Source organism: Cryptomeria japonica, chromosome 7 (genome assembly GCF_030272615.1).
Source record: "Cryptomeria japonica chromosome 7, Sugi_1.0, whole genome shotgun sequence".
Classification (NCBI taxonomy): Eukaryota; Viridiplantae; Streptophyta; class Pinopsida; order Cupressales; family Cupressaceae; genus Cryptomeria; species Cryptomeria japonica.
In genome coordinates, this window is record NC_081411.1 from 479920867 (window position 1) to 479943019 (window position 22153).

Sequence of the window (22153 nt, forward strand, 5' to 3'; positions counted from 1 at the left end):
AGGAAATATCAAAAATTACATGATTGATTAAAAATCTAAAAGGGGATATTACAACTGCAAGGGATTTGTAACACATTTAATTTACACATATTCTCAACCTTTTCTAGTTTTGGAGCTTTAAAAAGGAAAATCACATCCAAAGAACTTTGTATTTTCACAAGCCAATGGCAAGAGAATATTGGCATTATGAAAAATCAAGAATGGAACATAAATGTTTTAAAAGAAAATAGCCCAACATTATTCTTTTCTTCCTTACCACTAAATTAATCTCATAAGATGTAGAAGTTTGTAACCCAAATGTAAACGTACCACTAGAATTCATATTTAGATAGAACTGATGAAGATTTAACCTTGTTAAGGTGAGAAGATGGACCTGTCCAAGCCTTCAAGAAATACTTTAACTTTCAGCAGCCTATCAACTGCTGCTTTATGTTTGGTGACTTCATTTGGAAAAGCCCATGTAACTATTTCTTTATCACACACAATAGTGTCAATATACAGTAAATGCAGAACATATTGCTTGCACAAAGGAGGCATAGACCTGTAAAGTTGAAATATGTAATAAAAAATTCAATCATATACAATAGATATAACACTTAAATATCAGGACAAAATTCTTTAGAAATGTCTCCCCTTAATTCAACAACTCCAATATTATAGACTCTCACGTGAATGTGAAACTACATTGCATGTGACTGTACGTAATTAGTACTGAGAAGCATTCTAAACCAAATAAATTACTTTTTATATCAAGATGAATTAATTACTTCTGAGACAATTACAAAAACCCCAGGGCTGGAAATGTAAACATCAAACGTCTGGGAATATTACAAGAAGTCCAGAAGAGGACATTCACAAACTAAGGAACTAAGAAAGAAATAAAGAGAAAAGAAAGTCAAAGCTTCAAGGACTTAAGAGCATAGGTTTATCAATTTTTGTTTTTACAATAATTGAAGCATAGAGAAGCGTATCTTTAAAGGCCAAGTAAAGCATGAGAGCACTAATATTTTTCTAGCTAAGGATTGTATGCAATCCATCGAACTGATGGGTTCCAATTCTATCCACTAGCCTCCCCTTCAACCTGTTCATAGGGATTAGTGTTCCACTTGTCAATTGATGGAGCAAAATCAGCCATGAGGAGCTTTGTTGCATTGAAAACCCTTTTTGCAGCTAAATGTAGTTTTTTGCGGTGGATAAACTCAGCAAACTACCTTTTTGCTTTGTCAATGCTGAGAGACTGATTATTAGCCTCTCTGTGGTTAAAAAGGCTTTTAAAACTCATCTCAGAAGTTGTAGGCAGTTAACTTGTTTGTTCAAACAAATTTGTATTGCCATCTAGTTGTCTCTCCAATACTATACATGTATAACAAGTAGATTGATGCATCTTTGATATGCAACTTGCTATTTACTTTTTGCTTCTAATCCCCTTGTTACTCTATGCATACTATCATTAATATTTGCAAGGATAATGTGGATAGAGATTTCTTTAGACTTAATCTGAGTAGAAAATATTGAGTTTGTTTTTGAGGATTTGTAGCAGCAGAAAAACCTTAAATAGGATTTTTGGGAGTTTCCTTGTTTTGGCAGACGGAAAAAGGACTTATAGCTCTAACTGTAGTGGGCTCAATGATTGTAATTTTAGGAGAAGGGAAATGAAGGATCTAAGACCTTACTCTTGGGGGAGAAATCAGCAAACTGAAATTGTAAGCTTTTTCCTGTCAAAAGATCAGCTGTAATAAAACACCTTAGTTAGCTGTTTCAAAGGACATGTTTGCTTGTTGGAGTTGTTGGAGCTGTTTCAGAGGTTCGAACAAGGCAAGTGAAGGGAGAATTGGAGCTCTTTTAGGTCTGTGCAGTATAGGCGTGGAACTACATCAAATAAAATATAGCAAGAGAATTAGAAAGTGCAATATATATTATAATGCCATGGCATGGAGTCATACGAGTACAATTATCAGCTATTGTTTTATCAGTCAAACCTTTCCTTTGGCTTAGCTCTATAGAGACTAGTAAAGCATCAATCAGAGAAGTAGCAAAGTAAATCACAACAAAGGAACGCAAAACATGCAGCAATGAAGTATTACTAGTATAATTTATTTAATATTTAAACTTTTGTACAAAATATTAATTATGGCTACATAGTTTATTTACTATTTTATAAAAGTTTATTTAAAACTTTATACAAATTATTAAATAACTGTCCTCATCAAGTCTAAAAGGGTTTTAGTTCTGTAACTTTTGACTGGAGGATTTTTTGCCTAAAAATTGGCCACATTGTGAGTATTAGTCTATTACATATTCTTGATGATTAATTTTGCTCCAACATTTTTGAATCTTCTGTCTTCATTGTTTCTATAATTTACCTAAAAAGATATTATTAATTTGATATCTTTCAAACCACATGAGGAATTACTCTTGAAAACTTGTCACCCTATGTCTAGTAGAATCTTGAACATCCTTGTAAAGTGGTTTTGTTCCAACTCTAACAAATCTCCCAATTTAATTGTTTTCATAAACCTAGAGCCTAGTGCACCATCTTCATACAGAAAAGGTACAAACCTCTCTTCTACCTAACTCTTAGAAGTTGACCAAAAAAAACTATAGTATATACCATAGTAGCATTAATCGGCAAAAAATCGGAGTAATTGGCAAAAATCGTGAAACTTTTAAACTTCCGATTTTTTCCCCACGATTTCCTATAAAATCATTGACCGACAATTTGACCATTTTCACAACGAATTTTCACAACATGCAGATTAAAACCTAGTGATTTTAGGTCAAAAAATGTGACTTCGACTAGATTTCAAACTTCCGTCAACGATTTTGAAACATTTTTATTTGACCCATTGGTGTGGAAAACCCTAAACGATTATTGAGCCGACTGTTGAGCGTGATTTCGTTGAGTAGAAGTTTTTGAAGCTTGTGATTCCATCGAATGGATTTTTGGTTCTCGTCTTCATTCGAAGGATTGAACTGAAGATAGCTTATGAATTGAAGATCAAAGGACGTATCTTATCTCATTATTGTATATTATCTTGTATTTGTATATTTTTAGCTTAAGGCAATAGAATGCCTAAGTCTTGTATTATAACTATGAATAATGTGTAGTATGTTGGAATATTATGAAAGGATACTCAATTTTTGTAAAATTACTATTATTTACCTATTTAAATGATATAGACTTGGTAGTTTCAACTTATGAACTTGCGAATATATGATTTTGATTAGCACTAAGTCAGTATGGAATGGTTTAAGAGAACTAATGGATTTATTAAAGGAATTCTAGATTTGTTATGAAGTTAAAGAGTTTTCGTTCTTTTATTGAAGTTACAGCGTTTACGTCTTTACATATGCAAATACTATTGAAAAGCATAAACAAGGTGCTTGTAATGTTCCTTCGTTTGAACCGCTTTTAGATGAATTATCTTAAGAGAAAAATCAAACTTCTATCACCAATTTACTCTGAGATTCTTAATACTCACTGAGATTGTCTTTAATGTAATACAACATTCACTTAGAATGTAAATACAACATCCACTAAGAATGTAAATACAACATCCACTAAGAATGTTTCTAAAAATGATTACAACATTCACTGAGAATGTAATTACAACATCCACTAAGGATTCAACATTCACTAAGAACGTTCGAATGCAAATCCGGCACTCACTAAGAATGCTCTGACCCAATGTCAGCATTCACTGAGAATGCTCTTGTTCTGATCAACCATTCACTAGGAATGATTTGAATGATTCTTCTGTAAGAACCCAAATTGGCTCTCCTCTGCTGACTATTTCTTTTGAATGCAGTAGATTTGAATTTGTTTTGGTTTTTGAATGTTTATGGATTTTTTTTGTGTTTTTTTGGTAATAATGAGCAATGATACAATACTGAAATAAACTCCTATGCTTAAAATAATACTGAAACAATAATATTACTACTGGAATTAATTTACGAGACTATCAAGGGAATGTTTGTTCTGTTTTATGGCCAATATGCCTGAAAAACAAATTCATTACAATGTAAGATAAAAACCTGATTTTCGCTGTCCCAGTAGATGAAAAATCTGCAAACTGCAAATTTTAATTTTTAAAATTTTTTTACTGTTCACGCGGTACTGTAGCAATCCGTACGGCGGCACTGTTCACGCGGCACTGTAGCAGTCCGTATGGCGGTACTGTAGCAATCCGTACCGTACTTGTTAATCACCAAAATTTCTTCAATAAATCTGCAATAATTTCTCATGAATTTATTCTTCAATTCTGCGCAATTAGATGCAAATAAGACCTTTGAATGAAGTCTTCCTGAAACCAAATATCACTGAATATTTCATCAACTCAGATGGTGAACATTGAAGCAACTACGTCCTCCAATGGTGGCTGAAAACCCTAGTCTCCAGAGCAAAACCCTTTCAATTTCACAAATGCCAAAATAAAAAATAGCAATCCTCCCCTTCTTTCCAAACTCAACGCTATATATCTTTTTTGCAAATCGTACCCTAATCCTCTTAATTACAATTTTGCTTGTAGTTTCATTTAATTTCACTTTGGGTGTCAAAACGATTTTAATCATTAAATGGGCATTTAATTTTAATATTTCAATAGTCTGGCTCAGATAATTTAATTAAAAACATGGCCCCGTCTAATGATGAGTTGACCCTCAAGTTAAGTGATTATAATATAAAGTCACTTTATAACTTTATTATTAAATCACTTAATAATAAATGCTAAGTTATTCAAACTTGTCTAACTCCATGAATATTTTGAATTTAGCTATGCCGTCTGAAACTGGAGCTCACCAGTTGACCACCCATCTGACCCTGATGTCTGCTAAAAATAGTAGGGGTCCATCTCCAACTGCTAAAAATAGCCTGGCCAAGCCAAACTCAAAGCAAAACTCATCATAAACAAACTCTGGCAACCCAAAAGTGTACTCTGCTCTTTCCCCGGAAGATCTCCACGCCAAGGTGACCCTCTATCCAATCCTACTAGCCTACGAGGGTCTTTGATAGGCTAATCACAAGCTAGAGTGATGTCTCTAGCTAGAAGGGGACATCACAGTCCGCCCTCCCTAAAATTGATTGTCCTCAAGCAATCTCAACTCTGGATGCTGTAAAATCTCCTCGCTCTCCCAAGTAGCATCCTCTATCGGCAAATCCTTCCACTTCACCAAATATTCCCAGATGGTACGTCTCCTCAAGTTCCTTTCTCTGAAATCAATGATAGCCTCCGGTATCAAAACAAGTTTTCCCTCATCATCCAGGGGTGGTAGTACTGTAGAAGGCACAATATGATGTCCTAGCGCCTTCTTGAGGCGTGACACATGAAAAACGTTGTGCACCTTGCTCTCCGCCGGCAAATCTAACTCATAAGCCACCTCTCCAACTTTCCTGATAATCCTAAATGGACCATAGTATCGTGGCTTAAGTTTCTCGGCACCACTCTTCTTGAGAGTGGATTGACGGTAAGGCTGCAACATAAGATACACCATATCTCCAACCTCAAAAGTCCGCTCAATCCTCTTCTGATCTGCATACTGCTTCTGCTGATTCTGTGCCTTAGTTATATTATCCTTGAGAGTCTTAACAATGTCTTGACTCTCCTGTAACAAATCACCTGCACTGGGCACTCTATTGTCACTCAAAAGCAGATCCATAAAATTGGGTGCCTCATACCCATACAGGGCCATAAAGGGTGACATCTAAATAGACATGTGATAAGTGGTATTGTAGCAATACTCATAGAGATAAATCCACTTTACCCATGCCTTCTATTGCCCTGCTATATAATTTCTGAGATATCCCTCCACCCATTTGTTCACTATCTCCATCTGACCATCTGTCTGAGGGTGGTAGCTAGTACTCGGAGTGAGCTCTGTCGCACACAACCTGAATAGCTCCTGCCAAAAGTGACTCATAAACCTATTGTCCCTGTCACTCACAATGCTCCGAGGTAAGCCATGTAATCTGAATATCTCCTTGAAGAACAACTCTGCCACCTGTGTAGCAGTGTATGTAGCAGTGATTGGAAAGAAGTGTGCAAACTTCGTAAGGCGATCCACAACCACATATATGCAGTCCCTGCCTTGGGCTCTAGGCAGTCTTGTGATGAATTCCATAGACAAACACTCCCACTTCCTATCAGGAATCGGAAGTGGCTGAAGTAAACTGGCTGGATAGGAGTGTTCTTGCTTATTCTGCTGGCAGGTGGGACACTCCCTAACATACTGAAGTACCTTTGCTTTGAGCCCTTTCCATGTGAAGCGCTCTCTAATCTGCCGGTATGTCTTGTAGAAACCAGGATGTCCTGCCATAGGTGAATCATGAAAAGATTTCAGAACCATCCTCTTCACTGCTGATCCTGGAACCAAAAATATTCACCCTTTGTAAATGATGAGCTCATTCACAAGGGTGTATCTGCTGTCTTGAATAGTCCCATCTATGAATCCAGCTGCCCAAGTATCCTTTGCATACTCTGCAAGGATCAAGTGTCTCCAATCCTCCGATATGTCTGTCAATAAGCACAAATGGGGCCTACGTGATAAGGCATCAGCAACTACATTCTGTGTCCCCTTAAAATATGTAATGTCAAAGTCATAGAACTGTAACTTGCTCACCCACTTCTGCTGCCTATCATTGAGATCTCGCTGCCCCAAAAATTATTTTAGGCTATTATGGTCGGTTTTGATACAAAATTTGCTACCTACCAAATATTGCCTGAATTTAGCCAAAGCATGCATAATGGCTAACATCTCCTTATCATATATGCTGAAGCTCCGCTCTAGCCCTCTCAATTTCCTGCTCTCATAAGCAATAGGGTGCTTCTCCTGCATAAGCACTGCTCCAATGCCCTCTCCGGAAGCATCACAATGTAGCTCAAAAGGTTTGCTGAAATCTGGTAATGCTAACACTGGACAAGAAGTCATCAACTCCTTAAATTTCTCAAAACACTCCTGTGCCTCAGGAGTCCACAAGAAAGCTCCCTTTCTCATCAAATCTGTCAAGGGTGCTGCATGCCTAGAATATCCATCCACAAACCTCCTGTAGAAACCACATAATCCTAGAAAGCCCCTCAATTGTGTAAGGTTCACCGGTGAAGGCCACTCCACAATGGCACGAATCTTTTCAGGATCCATGCGTACGCCCCCTGCACTGATGATGTGACCCAAGTACAACAACTCTGTCATGCCCAAATCACACTTCGACTCCTTTGCATACAAGGACTCTCTGCCCAATATATCCAACACTGTATCAAGGTGAACCAAGTGCTCCTCCCAAGATCTACTGTACACCAAGATATCATCGAAGAAGACAAGTACAAATTTCGTCAATTGAGGATGGAAAACCCGATTCATTGTTGCCTGAAAAGTAGCAGGTGCGTTAGTTAGCCCAAATGGCATAACTACAAACTCAAAATGGCCACAATGACATCTAAAGGCTGTCTTCTCAATGTCCTGCTCTCTAACTCTGATCTGGTGATAACCTGATCTCAAATCTATCTTCTTTTTTCTACCATGTAGCATCTTCTTCCGGTAACCCTCTCCATTTGATTAGGAATTCAGTGATGGTTCTATTCCTCAATTTCCTCTCTCTAGTTTCCAAAATTATTTCTGATTCCAAAATGACTTGTCCATCATCTAGGAGTGGTAATTTTGCACAGGGGGTAACTTGCTGTCGAAGAACCCTTTTTAACCTAGATACATGGAAGACATTATGAATTCTACTACTCTTGGGCAGTTCCAGTTCATAGGCCACTTCGCCAACCTTTCTTATAACCTTATAAGGACTATAGAACCTTGGTTGGAGATCCTCTACTCCACTTCTTTTGATCGAAGATTGTTTGTAGGGTTGTAATCACAAAAACACTAAGTCTCCAACTTCAAAGGTTCTTTCTATGCGATTCCGATTTGCATAGATCTTTTGTTCATTTTGAGCATGTTGTAGATTGTCTTTAAGGACCTTCATAATATCTATATTTTGTTGTACGAAGTTTTGTGCACCTGGTACTTTGTTATCTTGATTGATCAAACTTCCAAAAGATGTAGCCTCATATCCAAAGAAATGAGCATACTTGCTAAGTATATCCACTATTATGTATATGCTTCTTTCCCATGTACCTTGGGTAACCTTGTTATAAAATCCATGGTAATACTTTCCCATTTCTGGTGGGCAATGTGTAGTGGTTGTAGTACTCTAGAGGGGTGAATCTGCTCTGTTTTATTCTTTTGACATGTCATACATTCCTGTGCATATCTAAGGACATCTTTCTTCAATCCTTTCCATGAATACTTCTCTCTGATTTGCTTATATGTTTTGTAATACCCCTAATGGCCAGCTAAAGGGTTGTCATGGTATTCTTTCATTACCTTGTTCTTCATTTTTGAGTGTGGGGTTAAGAATATTCTACCCTTGTATAGAATGATGTCATCCCATACCTTGTATTCCTCATTCAATAACCTTCCTTCTAGGATCTCATTTGCTTGCAGGTCTTTCATGTACTCGAAAATGATATCACTTTCCCAATTCCCTGAAATGCTTGTGATGGTATTGAGATGAGGGTGTCTGGACAAGGCATCCGCAAGTCCATTATTACTTCCCTTGACATATTCAATATCAAGGTCATAGGCTTGTATTTTGCTCAACCATTTTTGTTGTCGGTCATTGAGATCTTTCTAGTTCATGAAGAATCGTAGACTATTATGGTCGGTTTTGACAATGAACCTTCCACAAACAAGCTACTGCCTAAATTTGGTTAAGGCATGCATAATGGCCAACATTTCTTTGTCATACATGGAGTAGTGTTTCTCTATTTCTATGAGTTTGTGGCTCTCAAATGTTATGGGATGCTTTCTTTGCATAAGTACTACACCAATTCCTTCTCCTGATGCATCGCATTGAAGTTCAAATGGTATTGTGAAGTCAAGAATTGCGAGGACAGAGCATGAGCTCATGACTTCCTTAAGTTGTTCAAATGCTTATTGTGTTGTGTCATTCCATATGAAAGCTCCCTTCTTTGTCAAATCTGTAAGAGGGGCAGCAATCTTAGAGAATCCTTTCATGAATCGTCTGTAGTAGCTACATAAACCCACAAATCCCCTTAATTGTGTTAGGGTTTTGGGCTTGGGCCACTCTTTGATGGCTTGGATCTTTTCCTCATCTACACTCACAGCTTCTATATTGATTTTATGCCCCAAGTAGAGTATCTCCTCTAATCCAAACTCGCATTTTGAGATTTTGGCATATAGAGATTCTGCCTCTAGAATATTTAGAACTTCTTCAATGTGTTGTAAGTGTTCCTCCCATGTCCATAATGACATAAGTGTTCAAAATGTTCATAATGACATCTAAAGAAGTGGAGCAGAGAACCTTGGTTGGAGGTACCATTATATTTAGAACTTCTTCAATGTGTTGGTAACGCCAAATGGTAAAACTAGAAATTCAAAATGTCCATAGTGACATCTAAAGGTTGTTTTGGGTACATCCTCCTTGCTCATTCAAATCTAATGGTACCTATTGATGTGTTTTAGCACAATTGAACAAAGAATAAAGTACCAAGGTATCTTATCCTCTCTTGAATAAAGTCTCTCAAATGCTATGCTTCACGATCAAATGAGACAGCTCCAAGGTTTCTATTGTCAGGTCTTGACCCAAGGATGAGCTCAATTGGTTGATGTGATTGCTGGTAATCCAAGGGGACTTACATTGAATACTTGAATGCTTGAATGTTGCTGGAACTTAGATTCTACTATTGATTGGAGAATAAAAAGAGCAAAAGAAATGGGTTTAGGAAGGCTACACTACTCCTAAGAATGCAAGAGGCAATGGACAACCTTTGGTGAAACTCCACTAAGCCTTGTTGTAAGAACCCTGCTGGTTCTAACTCTCTTGAAATACTACTGTTGTTGTGTTTTTGGATATTCAAGGTTTTTGAACAATTTTAAAGCATAAAATAACACGTGTCAGGCAAGAAATGCACTTAAAACCAAATAGAAATAAAATTGAGAGCAACTGCAACTATATTATGAATAAGATACCTACAACAATAAATCCTATTGCTAATTGCATACCCGTGGGTCCTTAGTTTATTTTAAATGAAGAAATTTGGTGTTTGCCAGCCAAAACTGGGAAACTGACCAAAATGGCCGTACAATTCCAAAAAGTGATTCTCTGAGCCAGAAAGTGGATGGAATAGATTGAAAGGACTAGGCGTTGGGAAATGTGCATTCAGAATGCACTTTAGGTGGGCAATTTAGCCTCCCAAGCAAAACGCCCTTCTCTGGAGCCCAACATGCCAAGTTGATTGGTACGGCTAGCTAGAAATACTAGTACGACTACTTATTGAATTGATTGAATGCTGCTAATAAGGCGTCTAACCTATATTGCCTCCTTCCTTATTCAAAATCTGCAAATAACTAACACAAATAACCTCTAATGAAGCACATGAAAACTTCTATGTGTGTTGACGTGTATTTTGTACACTATCAAACACAGAATAAAATACCTAAAGGTACCTTATCCTCTCTTGAGTAAAGCCTCCGAATGCTGAAGATGTCGCGAAAAGGATCAATCGGGATGACTTCAAGGTTCTTGTATGTAGGGTCTCTACGTGTGGATAAGCTCTCTGTGGTATGATGTGATTTGCTGGAATCACAAGGGGACTTACACTTGATGACTGAACGTCTGATCTGCTTTGAATATTGCTGGAACACAGGCTCTTACTAGCTTTGAAAAAAAAGGAAAAAAGACGAGGGCGAGGAAAGGATCTAATCCTAACACTAAGAATGTAAGAGCAATGAATGATCTTTGATGGAATTCTAACTAAGTCTTGTTTTGACATCATAGGACCATCTCCACAAGGTTAGTGCAATCTTCGAAGGAAAGCTTTATGATGTTCAAATCATCACTGCAGGCATAGACACCATCAGGTTGATGCATATCAATGAAGAAGCGACAATTGAAGTTAAGCTTAGGCTAAATGATTCCAGTTGACTATGCAAGGCAAGTCTGCAATCAACAAACTGCTAGTAGTATGGATATACGAATTCCACCATCAATCAAGCACATTTCTTCCACTCATCTAATAACACGAAATCAAATATGAGAAGTATAGAGACCATGCAAATTGTCGAATCGACCCATAAATTTCACCATTTCTTCAATTAAGTTTCACAAGTCTTTTACAACAACCTCTTGGCAACAATCTTTGCCTTCTCTCTGTACTCTACTCTAATTGCTATTCTATCAACTAGCTAGCTACTCTCTATTCACTAACTCCTTTCTATTGCTTTCTATCTATTGCTTCCAACTATTTCTATTCTATTCCCTTTACAAATGAAATGTCAGGGCTTATATAGTGCCCTCAATACAATTCGATGGCTTAGATCAATTCGAGATCAATGGCCAAGATTCAACAATGAAAACCCTAATTAGGGTTTGTTACAACCATTACATAACATTTAATGCTTGACCAATGATAAAATTGTATTGCTTGGACACATGTCCTCTCTAGAAAATTCCACCAATGGATAGCTGGGGTAGGTACATCAGACTTTGTGCCACCTTCCATGAGTTAGGTACATTGAATCTGGAAATGTTGAGGTGGACCACACTGACTGGAGAAGTGATGACTAGGATGCCACCTCGTCTGACACTTGTAACTTGGTAAATATTCAACTTGATGTTGTTGAGAAGCTAGCTTTAATTAATTCATCTGGTACTATCTGCTTCTTCAACGAACCCTTGTTCTAACTTCTTGTGTCCTTGATGTGCAGGATGATTGTTGTACCTCGCCTTGGAATACTGGATTGGAGAAGTCGCCCTTGATGACGTTAGTCCAAAGAAGGCCGTCCTTGTCGATGCTAGGCTGGAGGAGGTCACCCTTGTCCTTGCTTGATCGTCCTTGATGAGAACCTGCCGACTTGTAGATCCTCCGGGCTTTGGAGTCGCCATCTTGATACCTACACAACATTTCAAAATTAGTAATATATCTTGAAATCTAAAAATTAAACTTTAAAAGAAAGATTCAAGATTTTAATTAGGAAACTTCATGATAAATCTTGAGTTATCATTTCCTAATTAACTACGCAATTTTCAAAACTTGAAGTTCAAAATTCAAAATTTCGACATTGGGACTAGGATGATCTCGCCATACCTCCACTTGAGAATTAATTCTAAAAAATGATGCAAAAATAAGGTGAATTTGCTAGGCAAAATGTAGATCAAGACTCACTTTAGCAAAATACGCCTCCTTTAGTCTTCACAAGCATCAACTCCACCACCTTAAGTCTTCAACACTTGAGGAAAATTTGCTCCAAATAGGCCAGCTTTCGCACTTCTTCTTTGCCCTCCAATTTCGCACTTGAAAGGATGATTGAATGATTTAAATTGTGAAAAAACACCCCCAATATATAGAGCGCTCACCTTCTACTTACCCATGAGGCCGACCTAGCAAATAAAAGGTGAAATAATAAATAAAACCTCAAAAGGAGTAAGCCGACTTGCCAAATAAAGGCAAAATAATGCCTTGTGCACTCAACTTTTAATTTTTTATTTCACAAAAATTAATTTTAAATGCCTTTATAATAGAAATTCGATTTTTTGAGGCCCAAAATTAATTTATTAAATGCCAATTTAATTAATTTTTTTTTTTTTCAAATATTCCAAAGTTAGCAATTTGGCATCTAATGCGATTTGGAGGATATTAACGCCCAAGCATGGTAAAAAATAACGAATGTCAATAACCTCACTCTGGTCCCTTGGAGAGGGACAGGAGCGCTCTTGCATTTTAAACCTTGTATTCCTTGCTTTCACGTTCAAAACCTCATCCTTGGCGTCCAAAATGGCATTTTTATTTGGAACTTTGAGTTTAATTCACTTGATCTTTAGAAGGAGTGTGCCTTAGGACATTTTCGCCCTGGTCCCTTGGTGAGGGACAGGAGCGATTTTCTACTTTTGTCCTTGATCTTTATCTTTTAAATTGCCAATTTATGTTGTGGGGTAAGCAATGATCCCCATTGTTCATTCTATGCATGCTTAACTCGTTTTTTGCAAGGCAAAATTGATGTTCTAGAGATTTTCGCCCTGGTCCTTCAGTGAGGGACAGGAGCGCCTTTTGCATTTGGCCTAGGATCATCAAGTTTTTGGAGTCAAACCTTTGTTCATCATGATTTAGAAGACCTTTCCAATCTTGCTCAACTTTGCCTTAGCATAATCTCGAAGGGAAATTGTTGATTTTATAAAAATCGCCCTGGTCCTTTAGTGAGGGACAAGAGCGCCTTTTGCATCCATTGCGCAAATTCTTGATCATATCAACCTCAAGGCATTTTAAACATCATTTCAAATTCGCGCCTTGGCTTAGATTTGTCCAAACTTGGCGAGAAGGACTGGATATTAGGTTTTTCGCCCTGGTCCCTTGGAGAGGGACAGGAGCGATTTTGCAAATCCAAGCTTATCCGTCCTTTGTTAGCCTTCCAAATTATATTGAATGGATAAATCATGTTTTCCTTGGTCTCTTCAAATCATAAAATTGTCTTGATCCTGCAAGAACAGTGCAAATTTGAAATTCAAGCTCCGGTCCTTCAGTGAGGGACAGGAGCGAATTTTGTCTTCTAGGCCAAAATGCTTCACTTTTCACCATGAAATGTCTTGGCTAAGGAAGATATCATCTTGTTACACGCCATGAATAAGAGTTCAAGTCTAAGAAAGGTCTAAAAATGTGTATTTAAAGAAAATCGCTCTTGTCCCTTGGTGAGGGACAGGAGCGATTTTACCTTTCTAGACAAATACTCCATCATTTCATTGTCTTTGATCAAGTCTGGATGCTCTATCATGCTCATTTTGTCCTTCACCATGCCTTTGATGTTCCAATTTGACCAAACAAGGTCAGGACTCAAATAAACCTTTTCGCCCTGGACCCTTGGTGAGGGACAGGAGCGCTTTGCCTTGGTCCCTTGGAGAGGGACAGGAGCGAAATTCGCTCTGGATCCTCAGTGAAGGATAGGAGCGAAATTTGACTTTTTGAACTCTCTATCAGGATAATTTTTATGGAATATAACATTTAAGTATAAGTGACATTATATTCCATATATACTTTCAGGATGTTTGAGAGTGGTTTCAGACCTCCAAGAGTTATATTGCAAAATCTAGTTTTTTGAGGTTTTTCAGTTTCCAGACTTAGTCAAATTTCAGGATCAGGACATTCCAGACTTAGCCAAATTTCAGGATTAGGACTTCACTCAAGCTGGACTTGCTATCCTATTGATCTCCCCGATAGCACTCAAAATGCAAAGGCTAACTAACAAAACCCTAAAAGACCTAGAAAACAAACCCTAAAAAGCAAAAAGCAAGGGTCCCCATTTGCAATGGGGCAATGTGTGAAATGGTCACAACAATGTGAAGCCCTCTCAGTTTGCAATAATTCAGCTGATCTTTCACAGCCTCAAAATCACAGATCCATGAAGAATGAACGTTCTTCAATAGCAAACCCTCTAAAACCCTTGTCTCAGACAATCCATAGAGAAAATATCAAACAATGCCAAATAATCAATAATAGAGGTTGAATTGCTTGCTTTGGCTTTATAAACCCAAAAAGGCATAATTCTCAAAAGAGTGTGATTTCCTCTTGAAGGGAGTTAAATACATTTAAAATGTATTTAATATACTTTATTGCAACATTTGAATTAAATCCCCACTTGGATGTACCCTTTTGATATTAACTTTATATTATTTAAGTGACCCACTTTTTAATAAAGTTGATAATGTAACTTTATAATAACTCGAAATGACACGTTTCCCAAGAAAGTACACCCAAAGTCATTTAAATACATTTAAATGTATTTAATTTACTCTCCATAGTTTAATTTGCTTTTGGGCGTCCAAATTCACTTAAGTGATTTAATAAAAATCACTTTATAATATTTAAGTGGCTTTTAATTTAAATAAAGTCACTTTATGACTATATAATATCCATATAAGTTAATTTAATAACTTAACCACTAAAATATTAATATCTCCCTCAATATTCACTCTTTTGACGTGTCGTCTGAAGCTGGAGTCAACACTGAATAATCCCCACAGGTGCCCTGACTAATGATAATACTACTGCCAGATTGACTTACTATAAATAGTATGTCCCTCAACTAAGTCCACACACTGACTGCAAAGGCCTTGGAACTGAACCCAAGACTAAAATGAAGAAGTGGAACTGCCACTAAGACTCTCTATCCAAACATGTTAGCCTACAAGAGTCAAAATAATAGGCTAATCCCTCAAACTCTGATGCTCACGAAAATGGGGACATTACACTTGCTTTGACATGCAAAGCAACAACTCCACAAAGCTTAGTGCGATCTTCTAAGGGGAGCAAAATGATGTTCAAATCACTATAAAAAACAAGGATACCATCAAGGCAATGCATATCAAAGTGTGAATAGCAATTGAAGTTAAGCTCATTAAGAATTCCAGTTGACCACACAAGGCAAACTTAAAATTAGCAAATTTCTAGGGGTATGGATATATGACTTTCACCATTGATCATGCACAAAGTTCTTCCATTCATCTAAACAACAAGAAAATGAATTGAGAAGTAGAGACCATGCAACTTGTTGAAATAACACATTAAATTCACCATAGCTTTAATGAAATCATATGCTCTAAACATCAAAAGCATCAAATTCCGAAGAAAATCATTTGGAGAGGAGGATGAAGCTCACTCTTCACGACACAATCAAGGGTACGAACAAAAAGGACCAAAGTGGTGCTATACCATGATTAACTATGTTAGGGAAGACAATGGAAGATTGATCTCCATGTTTGGAAAACGGCTTGTGCACAAGTATATTTTGCTCTAACTTTGGTTTGTCTCAAAGATATTTTATCCTAGTACATTTGCAAAGGCCAAAGGGAAGTCTAAATAAGAAGTTACCATGAAGGCAAAGTATGATGCTTTAAAGAAAAATAAAACTTGGGTGTTTTTGACATTGCCCTTGAGAAATAAATCCATTAGTTGTAAATGGATTTATAAAGTTTAAATTAAATGGCTCTTTAGACAAGTACAAAGAAGTGCAAGGTAGACTATGAAGAGACCTTTGCCACTATTGTAAAGATGTCGACCTTTTAATTGGTTATATCGATTATTGTTCAATTTGGATGGAATGTGTTGTGTTGTAAACACACACGCCCATTGCAAACGGAACCCCCACTTTGCACTTGGTAGCTTAGCGTTTTTGCTTTGTTAGTTTAGTTTGGCAACATTTTGTAGTCTTTGGCCTTAGAGTGAAAGTTCAATTGTGTCCACTCCTGAGGGTGATTGAGGGATGAAAGTGTGAAATCTTGACTTGTATTGAATTGTGAAAGTGATGTAAGATAAAGAGAATGAATGTTTTAAGTTTGCATTGACTTTCAAAATCCATTCAATAGTACAGACAACTTTAAGAAATTGCATGTATAGGATGAAGTTGTAGATTGAAATGGAAAATTGTCTTCGGATTCCATTAGTAATTGCAAGTATTGCATGCAACCCAACACGAAATGCTAAAATCTATGAAAACCTAGTTTTGATTTGATGTTGTAGCCAAAACATCCGAACTTCACCCGCCCCCACCCCCCTCCCCCACACCAACAAAAAAAAAAAAATTGTAAAAAAAATGATGAATTTTTTATTCATCAAACTTTGTATTTTCATTACAAAATGTTGCACAACCCCTTGCATTTTCCCCACAAAAAATGTTGAAACCCTTGCAATTTTTTGGTTCAAACATTGCATTGTCTTGAAATTCTATTTAAAAAAAAAAGTTAATATGCTTGCAAATTCTGCCCAACAATGTTGCATCGCATGCAAAATCTGTCTAAAATGTTGATCAAAACCTAATCCCACTTAATATTCCTTGATCATATTGAATCTTCACCACAAAGATTGTAAGTGAAGGAGTTAAAATTGCAAGTATAAGGTTGACTTTAACTTACAAAATGCAAGTGTAAGGCTCAATTTCGCTACAAATTGCAAGTCCAAGTTGCATTTCATTGCAAAATGCATGCATACCCCTCAAATGTGCTCAAAATTGCATGTATACCTTGCATATGCACAATAAAATGTAAAACAACCATGAATTTGCACTCAACAATGCACGTTTAAGGTGCATTCATGCTAGAAATTGTTGCTCACCCCCCTAAATTGCACCATACATTGCAGAACACCCCATCATTTGCACTTTACAATGCAGGACTCCAAAGTCGCACTCAGCAATGCAAACACAACTTGCAAACGCGTTCAACAATGCATGGTGATTATGAAATCCCACTAATTATATATATGGTGTGTAAACGTAGAATAAAAGATTGAGGGCTGCCCTTGTTAAATATAAAAAAAACCTCCAAAACTTGTGGAAAATCTCATGAAACGTGTGAGAGAGATGAAGCCAAACTAAGGTGAATTTGATGGAATTGCTTGAAATTCACTCCTCTATTATGCTTTGAATTCGCTTATATATGCTGGTAATTGCTTGTTCTATTCTCAAATTATCTCTGCAAAATGTACTCCTATTATACTTATACTTGCAATTCATTCTTCCTCCTTTCGCTTCTAATCTGATCCCTCTTCTTCAGTTCACATCTTTTGCTTCTGAAATTGTCTTTCCTCTTGGAATTTTGTTGCTCTACTCATTGCTTTGCTTGAATTGCATTTTTTTTGTGATGAAATGTTTCATTGAACCTCTCCTTTATATGCCTTTAATAAACACTTAACATAAAAAGGGGTTGGCTATGGGTTTATTTCCCTCAAAAAATGCTTCTAAATTGTTTAAAATTCACCTCAGTTTGGCTTCATCTGTCTCTCACATGTTTCATGACATTTTCCACAAGTTTTGAATTCTTTTTTTTTTTATGTTTAACAAGGGCAGCCCTCAATCTTTTATTCCACGTTTACGCACCATATATATAATTGGTGCCATTTCACAATCACCATGCATTGTTGAGCGCGTTTGCAAGGTGTGTTTGCACTGTTGAGCGCGATTTAGGGGTCCTTCTACATTGTAGAGTGCAAATGATGGGGTGTTCTGCAATGTAGGGCGCAATTTAGGGGGGTGAGCAACAATTTCCAGCGTGAATGCACATTAAATGTGCATTGTTGAGTGCAAATTCATGGTTGTTTTACATTTTATTGTGCATATGCAAGGTATACATGCAAGTTTGAGCGCATTTGAGGGGTATGCATGCATTTTGAAATGAAAAAGCAACTTGGCCTTGCAATTTGTAGTGGAATTGAGCCTTATGCTTGCATTTTGCAAGCAAAAGTCAACTTTAACTTGCAATTTTAACTCCTTCACTTACAATCTTTGTGGCAAAAATTCAATGTGATCAAGGAATATTAAGCGGGATCAGGGTTTGATCAACATTTTAGGTAGATTTTGCATTGCTCTTTTAATTTCATTTTCAACCAAAAACCTTTAAACTCTGGGGTCTTTATGAATTCATCAACTGACAGGAAATCAATAGAAGCAATTACCCTTTCATCATCTATTTGATCCAAAGGAAGGGATGTATGTGAAAAAGACACGTAGTATGTGATTTTTGGCTGAGGAAGGAGAGACAATGAAATGCGACCACTCCTATTAATTTGCTAGGATAAGGTTGACCTTTGCTCAAAAAAACATGTTGTTAAAGGTTCTTGGTCAAATTCGTTGTTGAAACCGTGGAGGTAATCATTGAAACGATGCAAGAAGATGCGGTGTTTCAACAAGAGCTTGCAATTTGTACAAAAAGCTTCTATGCTTAAGGATTTTCTTAAGACTTGGCTTCTTTTTCTTGACTTGGCGATGGATTGACTTTTTGGGATGCTTGAGGGACCTTTGGGTATGGTGCATGGATGAGGATTGACTAGGAATTTGATTCAGGCGGAGACGGCAAAACAATAGCAAAGACGTCGGTTTGTAGGCGCAAACGACATTTTCAAGAAAACGGAGATGGTGATTTAGGATCGAAGACGGTGAAACAGAGACAGAGATGGTGAAGCATAGTTTGATAGTGACTAGGCAAAAATTTGGTAAATTTGCTCAAATTTTTTTAGGTCAAATTTTGGATTTTTGGATTTGTTGTCTCGGCAAGAGATATCAAACAAGAATGCACGTTGGCCAAGGAAACACTTGAGACAAGCATGGGGTGGAGGGCCTAGATTAGGCCAGTTTACAAATTATTGGTATGCACAATTGAAAACATGTGTAAGCATGCACTGCCTAGGCTGGAAAGAGGATTCTACTTGTTGAGTCCCCACTTGGATTTCTCCATATACTTCCTGGGAGGGGCAAACGCGTTTCCGTGGAACACTAGAAAGGAATTAAAAATTCCTTGGGAGAGGACAAGGGGAGCTAAAAATTCCCAAGAAAGAAGGAATATTGGAAGAATAAAGAATAAAGGAATTAAAAATTCCTTGGGAAGAGAGGGCATGGGGAAATTCAAGGAATTTGAAATTCCTTGGATAGACATAAGTGGGTGGCATTTAAGGTTGGGAAATGAGATAGGAAAGCCATTTATAGCAAAGAGTTGACCCATCCCTAATAATGGTGATTAGGGATGTGCAAATGATTAAGCCATTTGATTAGGTGGGATAATGGAAGATTAGAATGCAAGTGGACAAGTTGGGGAGGATGGGACATGAGGAGAGAGAACAAGTGGAGGAATTTAAAATTGGGGAAAATGATGATCATGATTAGGCTAGGATTAATTAGGCTAAATGATGGTGATTAAGAGGGTGATTTGTAGGAATCGTGCCATTAGTTAATTAATTGAGATTAATTAACTAATCGAGATTAGAGGAAATATTGGCTAAGGTTGGGAATTGAAATATATAGTTAATTTTGATAAATTAATTATATGGGCTAGGATGACAAAATTAATTAACATATAATTTAATTAATTTTGAGAAGGAAAACTGACATAATTAATATACTTAATTATGTGAAAGGTCTCAATTAATTAAATATTAATTTAATTAATTTTAGACATCTACAACCCCCTATTTTTTTAATAGTCGTCCCCTGCCGTCCCCCCGAAAATGACCCAAAAGTACCCTTGTACCGGAAACACATCCCAACATCCCCTACCATCCCCGCCCTAGAAACTTCATGGAACATAGTAAAATACCCAATAATGGCAATCCTTTTGATGTCTGCTAATACTGTACCATCACTCCTCCTGATAGACCTAGTGGCGTAATCATGCCTTCCTGACAAAAATCTAATCATATCCGTTGAATAAAAACATCAGGAACAATCAATCTAGACGTGTCAAAATACCAGGGGTTTGATAATGGGATAGGCATGTCCCTATTCCTGTAGAAGTAAGAAAACAATCCCCAACCCAAGATAGGTATAGGGGCATCTCTGCAATTGGCAGAAGCATCAAGAAATTATTTCTTTCTACTCAAATCCATGTTAGATTCTGGCAAAATGTCCAATATATCTTGATTAAATGGCCTTTTCTTTTCCATCTACCAATGGCCTCAGTTGTGCTAATAGTGGGCTCAATTTCACTAGGAGTTGGTTCCTTTCTTTTTCATGGAACTAAAACCCTCTTAGGTGTGACATCTCTCTAACTAGTGGTTTCAACTGAGCTAACCATAGGCTCTTGTCTATAAAGTTTTATTCAATTGCAATAAAAGAACAAATTATATATGTGAGAATTTTATATGATTATATTGTCTGATAATTTGATTGTTTTGTTGCAGGCTGAAGGAGAGAGATCATTAATATTTTTTTATATGTCTTCTCCAAATGATTCACATCGGGCTTTATATGTTTTAGAAGACCGGTCAATAGATGTCTTGACCGGTCATGTCTTTTAGACATGACCAATCAAGGCACCTATTGATCGGTGTCTTTCCATATTGCACATCCCGATTTCGGTTATGTTTGGTAACTAACATTTAATACTTAAACACTCGGTTGAAACGGTGTTAGTTATGATGCTTTGTTAATGTCCCGATTATAAATGTTTATCGGTATGAACTAAACCCGATAACAAATAGCATTACATATGCTATCGGGTTATTAGCCCGATAGCATTTAGATCGATGCTTAACTATGTTAAGCAAGTCGTCGATCTAATCCATCTTTATCCAATGCCAATATCATAATCATGATCAATGTTACAATCTGATAAACATATTCAGTTCGGAAAGCATAAATCAGATAATCTAATAGCATAGATGAATAAACCATAACAGAATAAAGGAGATTAACAGGTTAGAGAAGTCTTATCTTGCAGAAGCTACTAATGCATTAACATTGTCTACTAGGGGTTGGCTGCTTTTCCTTTCGTGAAAATTCAGTCTTTTTGGGTGCAGGCTCCTGTTTCTTGCCTAAGGATTCCCTTTCTTAGGCATTTTGGTTGGTATATATTGGCTAGGGTTCTATTTTCTTTCTACTAGCCCTAACGATTACAAAGGACTGAAGCAAAATAAATGCTAACAATTTGAATTCATTATACCACAAAAATGATTCAAGGACTTACTAGTTTGAACGCCTTCTTGAAAGTCCTAACTACTCGCCTAAAATCTCCTTCATTGTCGTAGAGCCCAATTTGCATGAAATTCTCAAGTGCAATGTGAGAGAAAAGCCTACACTTGCGAATTTATGGCCACTAAACCACACTTCTACTAATGTCTTGTATGCCTTAACTCAAAGCATACAACTTCAAATTCGGTGGGCGTATTCATTTTTGAACTTTCAGCGTTGATTGTGAAAAGTCAGATGCAAATGGAGAGTTGAGATCAATCACTTTAGTTTGATTTTGTGAGCCGATGCTTTCCTTTTCCACTGTGGCACTCTTTCTAACTGTTATCACCTCTACCCAAGCCCACTCGAACATGTTTGAGCCTACCCTGCTTTTCCGCAGTCGATCTTCATGCTATGTTATTACCTCTACAGAGACATGGGGTAAGGGCTATTCTAACCACACATTGGGCCTTCAACCCCACGAACCCACAACCTTTACATACTCTTTGCTATTCACAACGCGAGGGTGCGAGGTATAAAGATCCTCACACACCAAACACAACCTGCGTTCTCGCGACCTTGAAACCTTAACAATAGACATCCCTGCGAGGGTGCAAAGTGAAGATAACCCGGCAAGCTCCAAACAACTAAGGACTTCTCCCCCGTGGGG

At 37.2% G+C, this 22153-nt stretch overlaps 1 protein-coding gene across 1 annotated transcript in view; it reads right to left on the reverse strand.

Annotated features, from left to right (window-relative positions):
• Positions 1-354: 354 nt before the first annotated feature.
• LOC131856827 (general transcription and DNA repair factor IIH subunit TFB2-like) overlaps positions 355-22153 on the reverse strand; it is a 55128-nt gene continuing 33329 nt past the window's right edge. Inside the window, exon 2 of the mRNA XM_059208765.1 lies at positions 355-541. Coding sequence (XP_059064748.1) covers positions 355-541 — 187 coding nt within the window. The remainder of the gene's footprint in view (positions 542-22153) is intronic.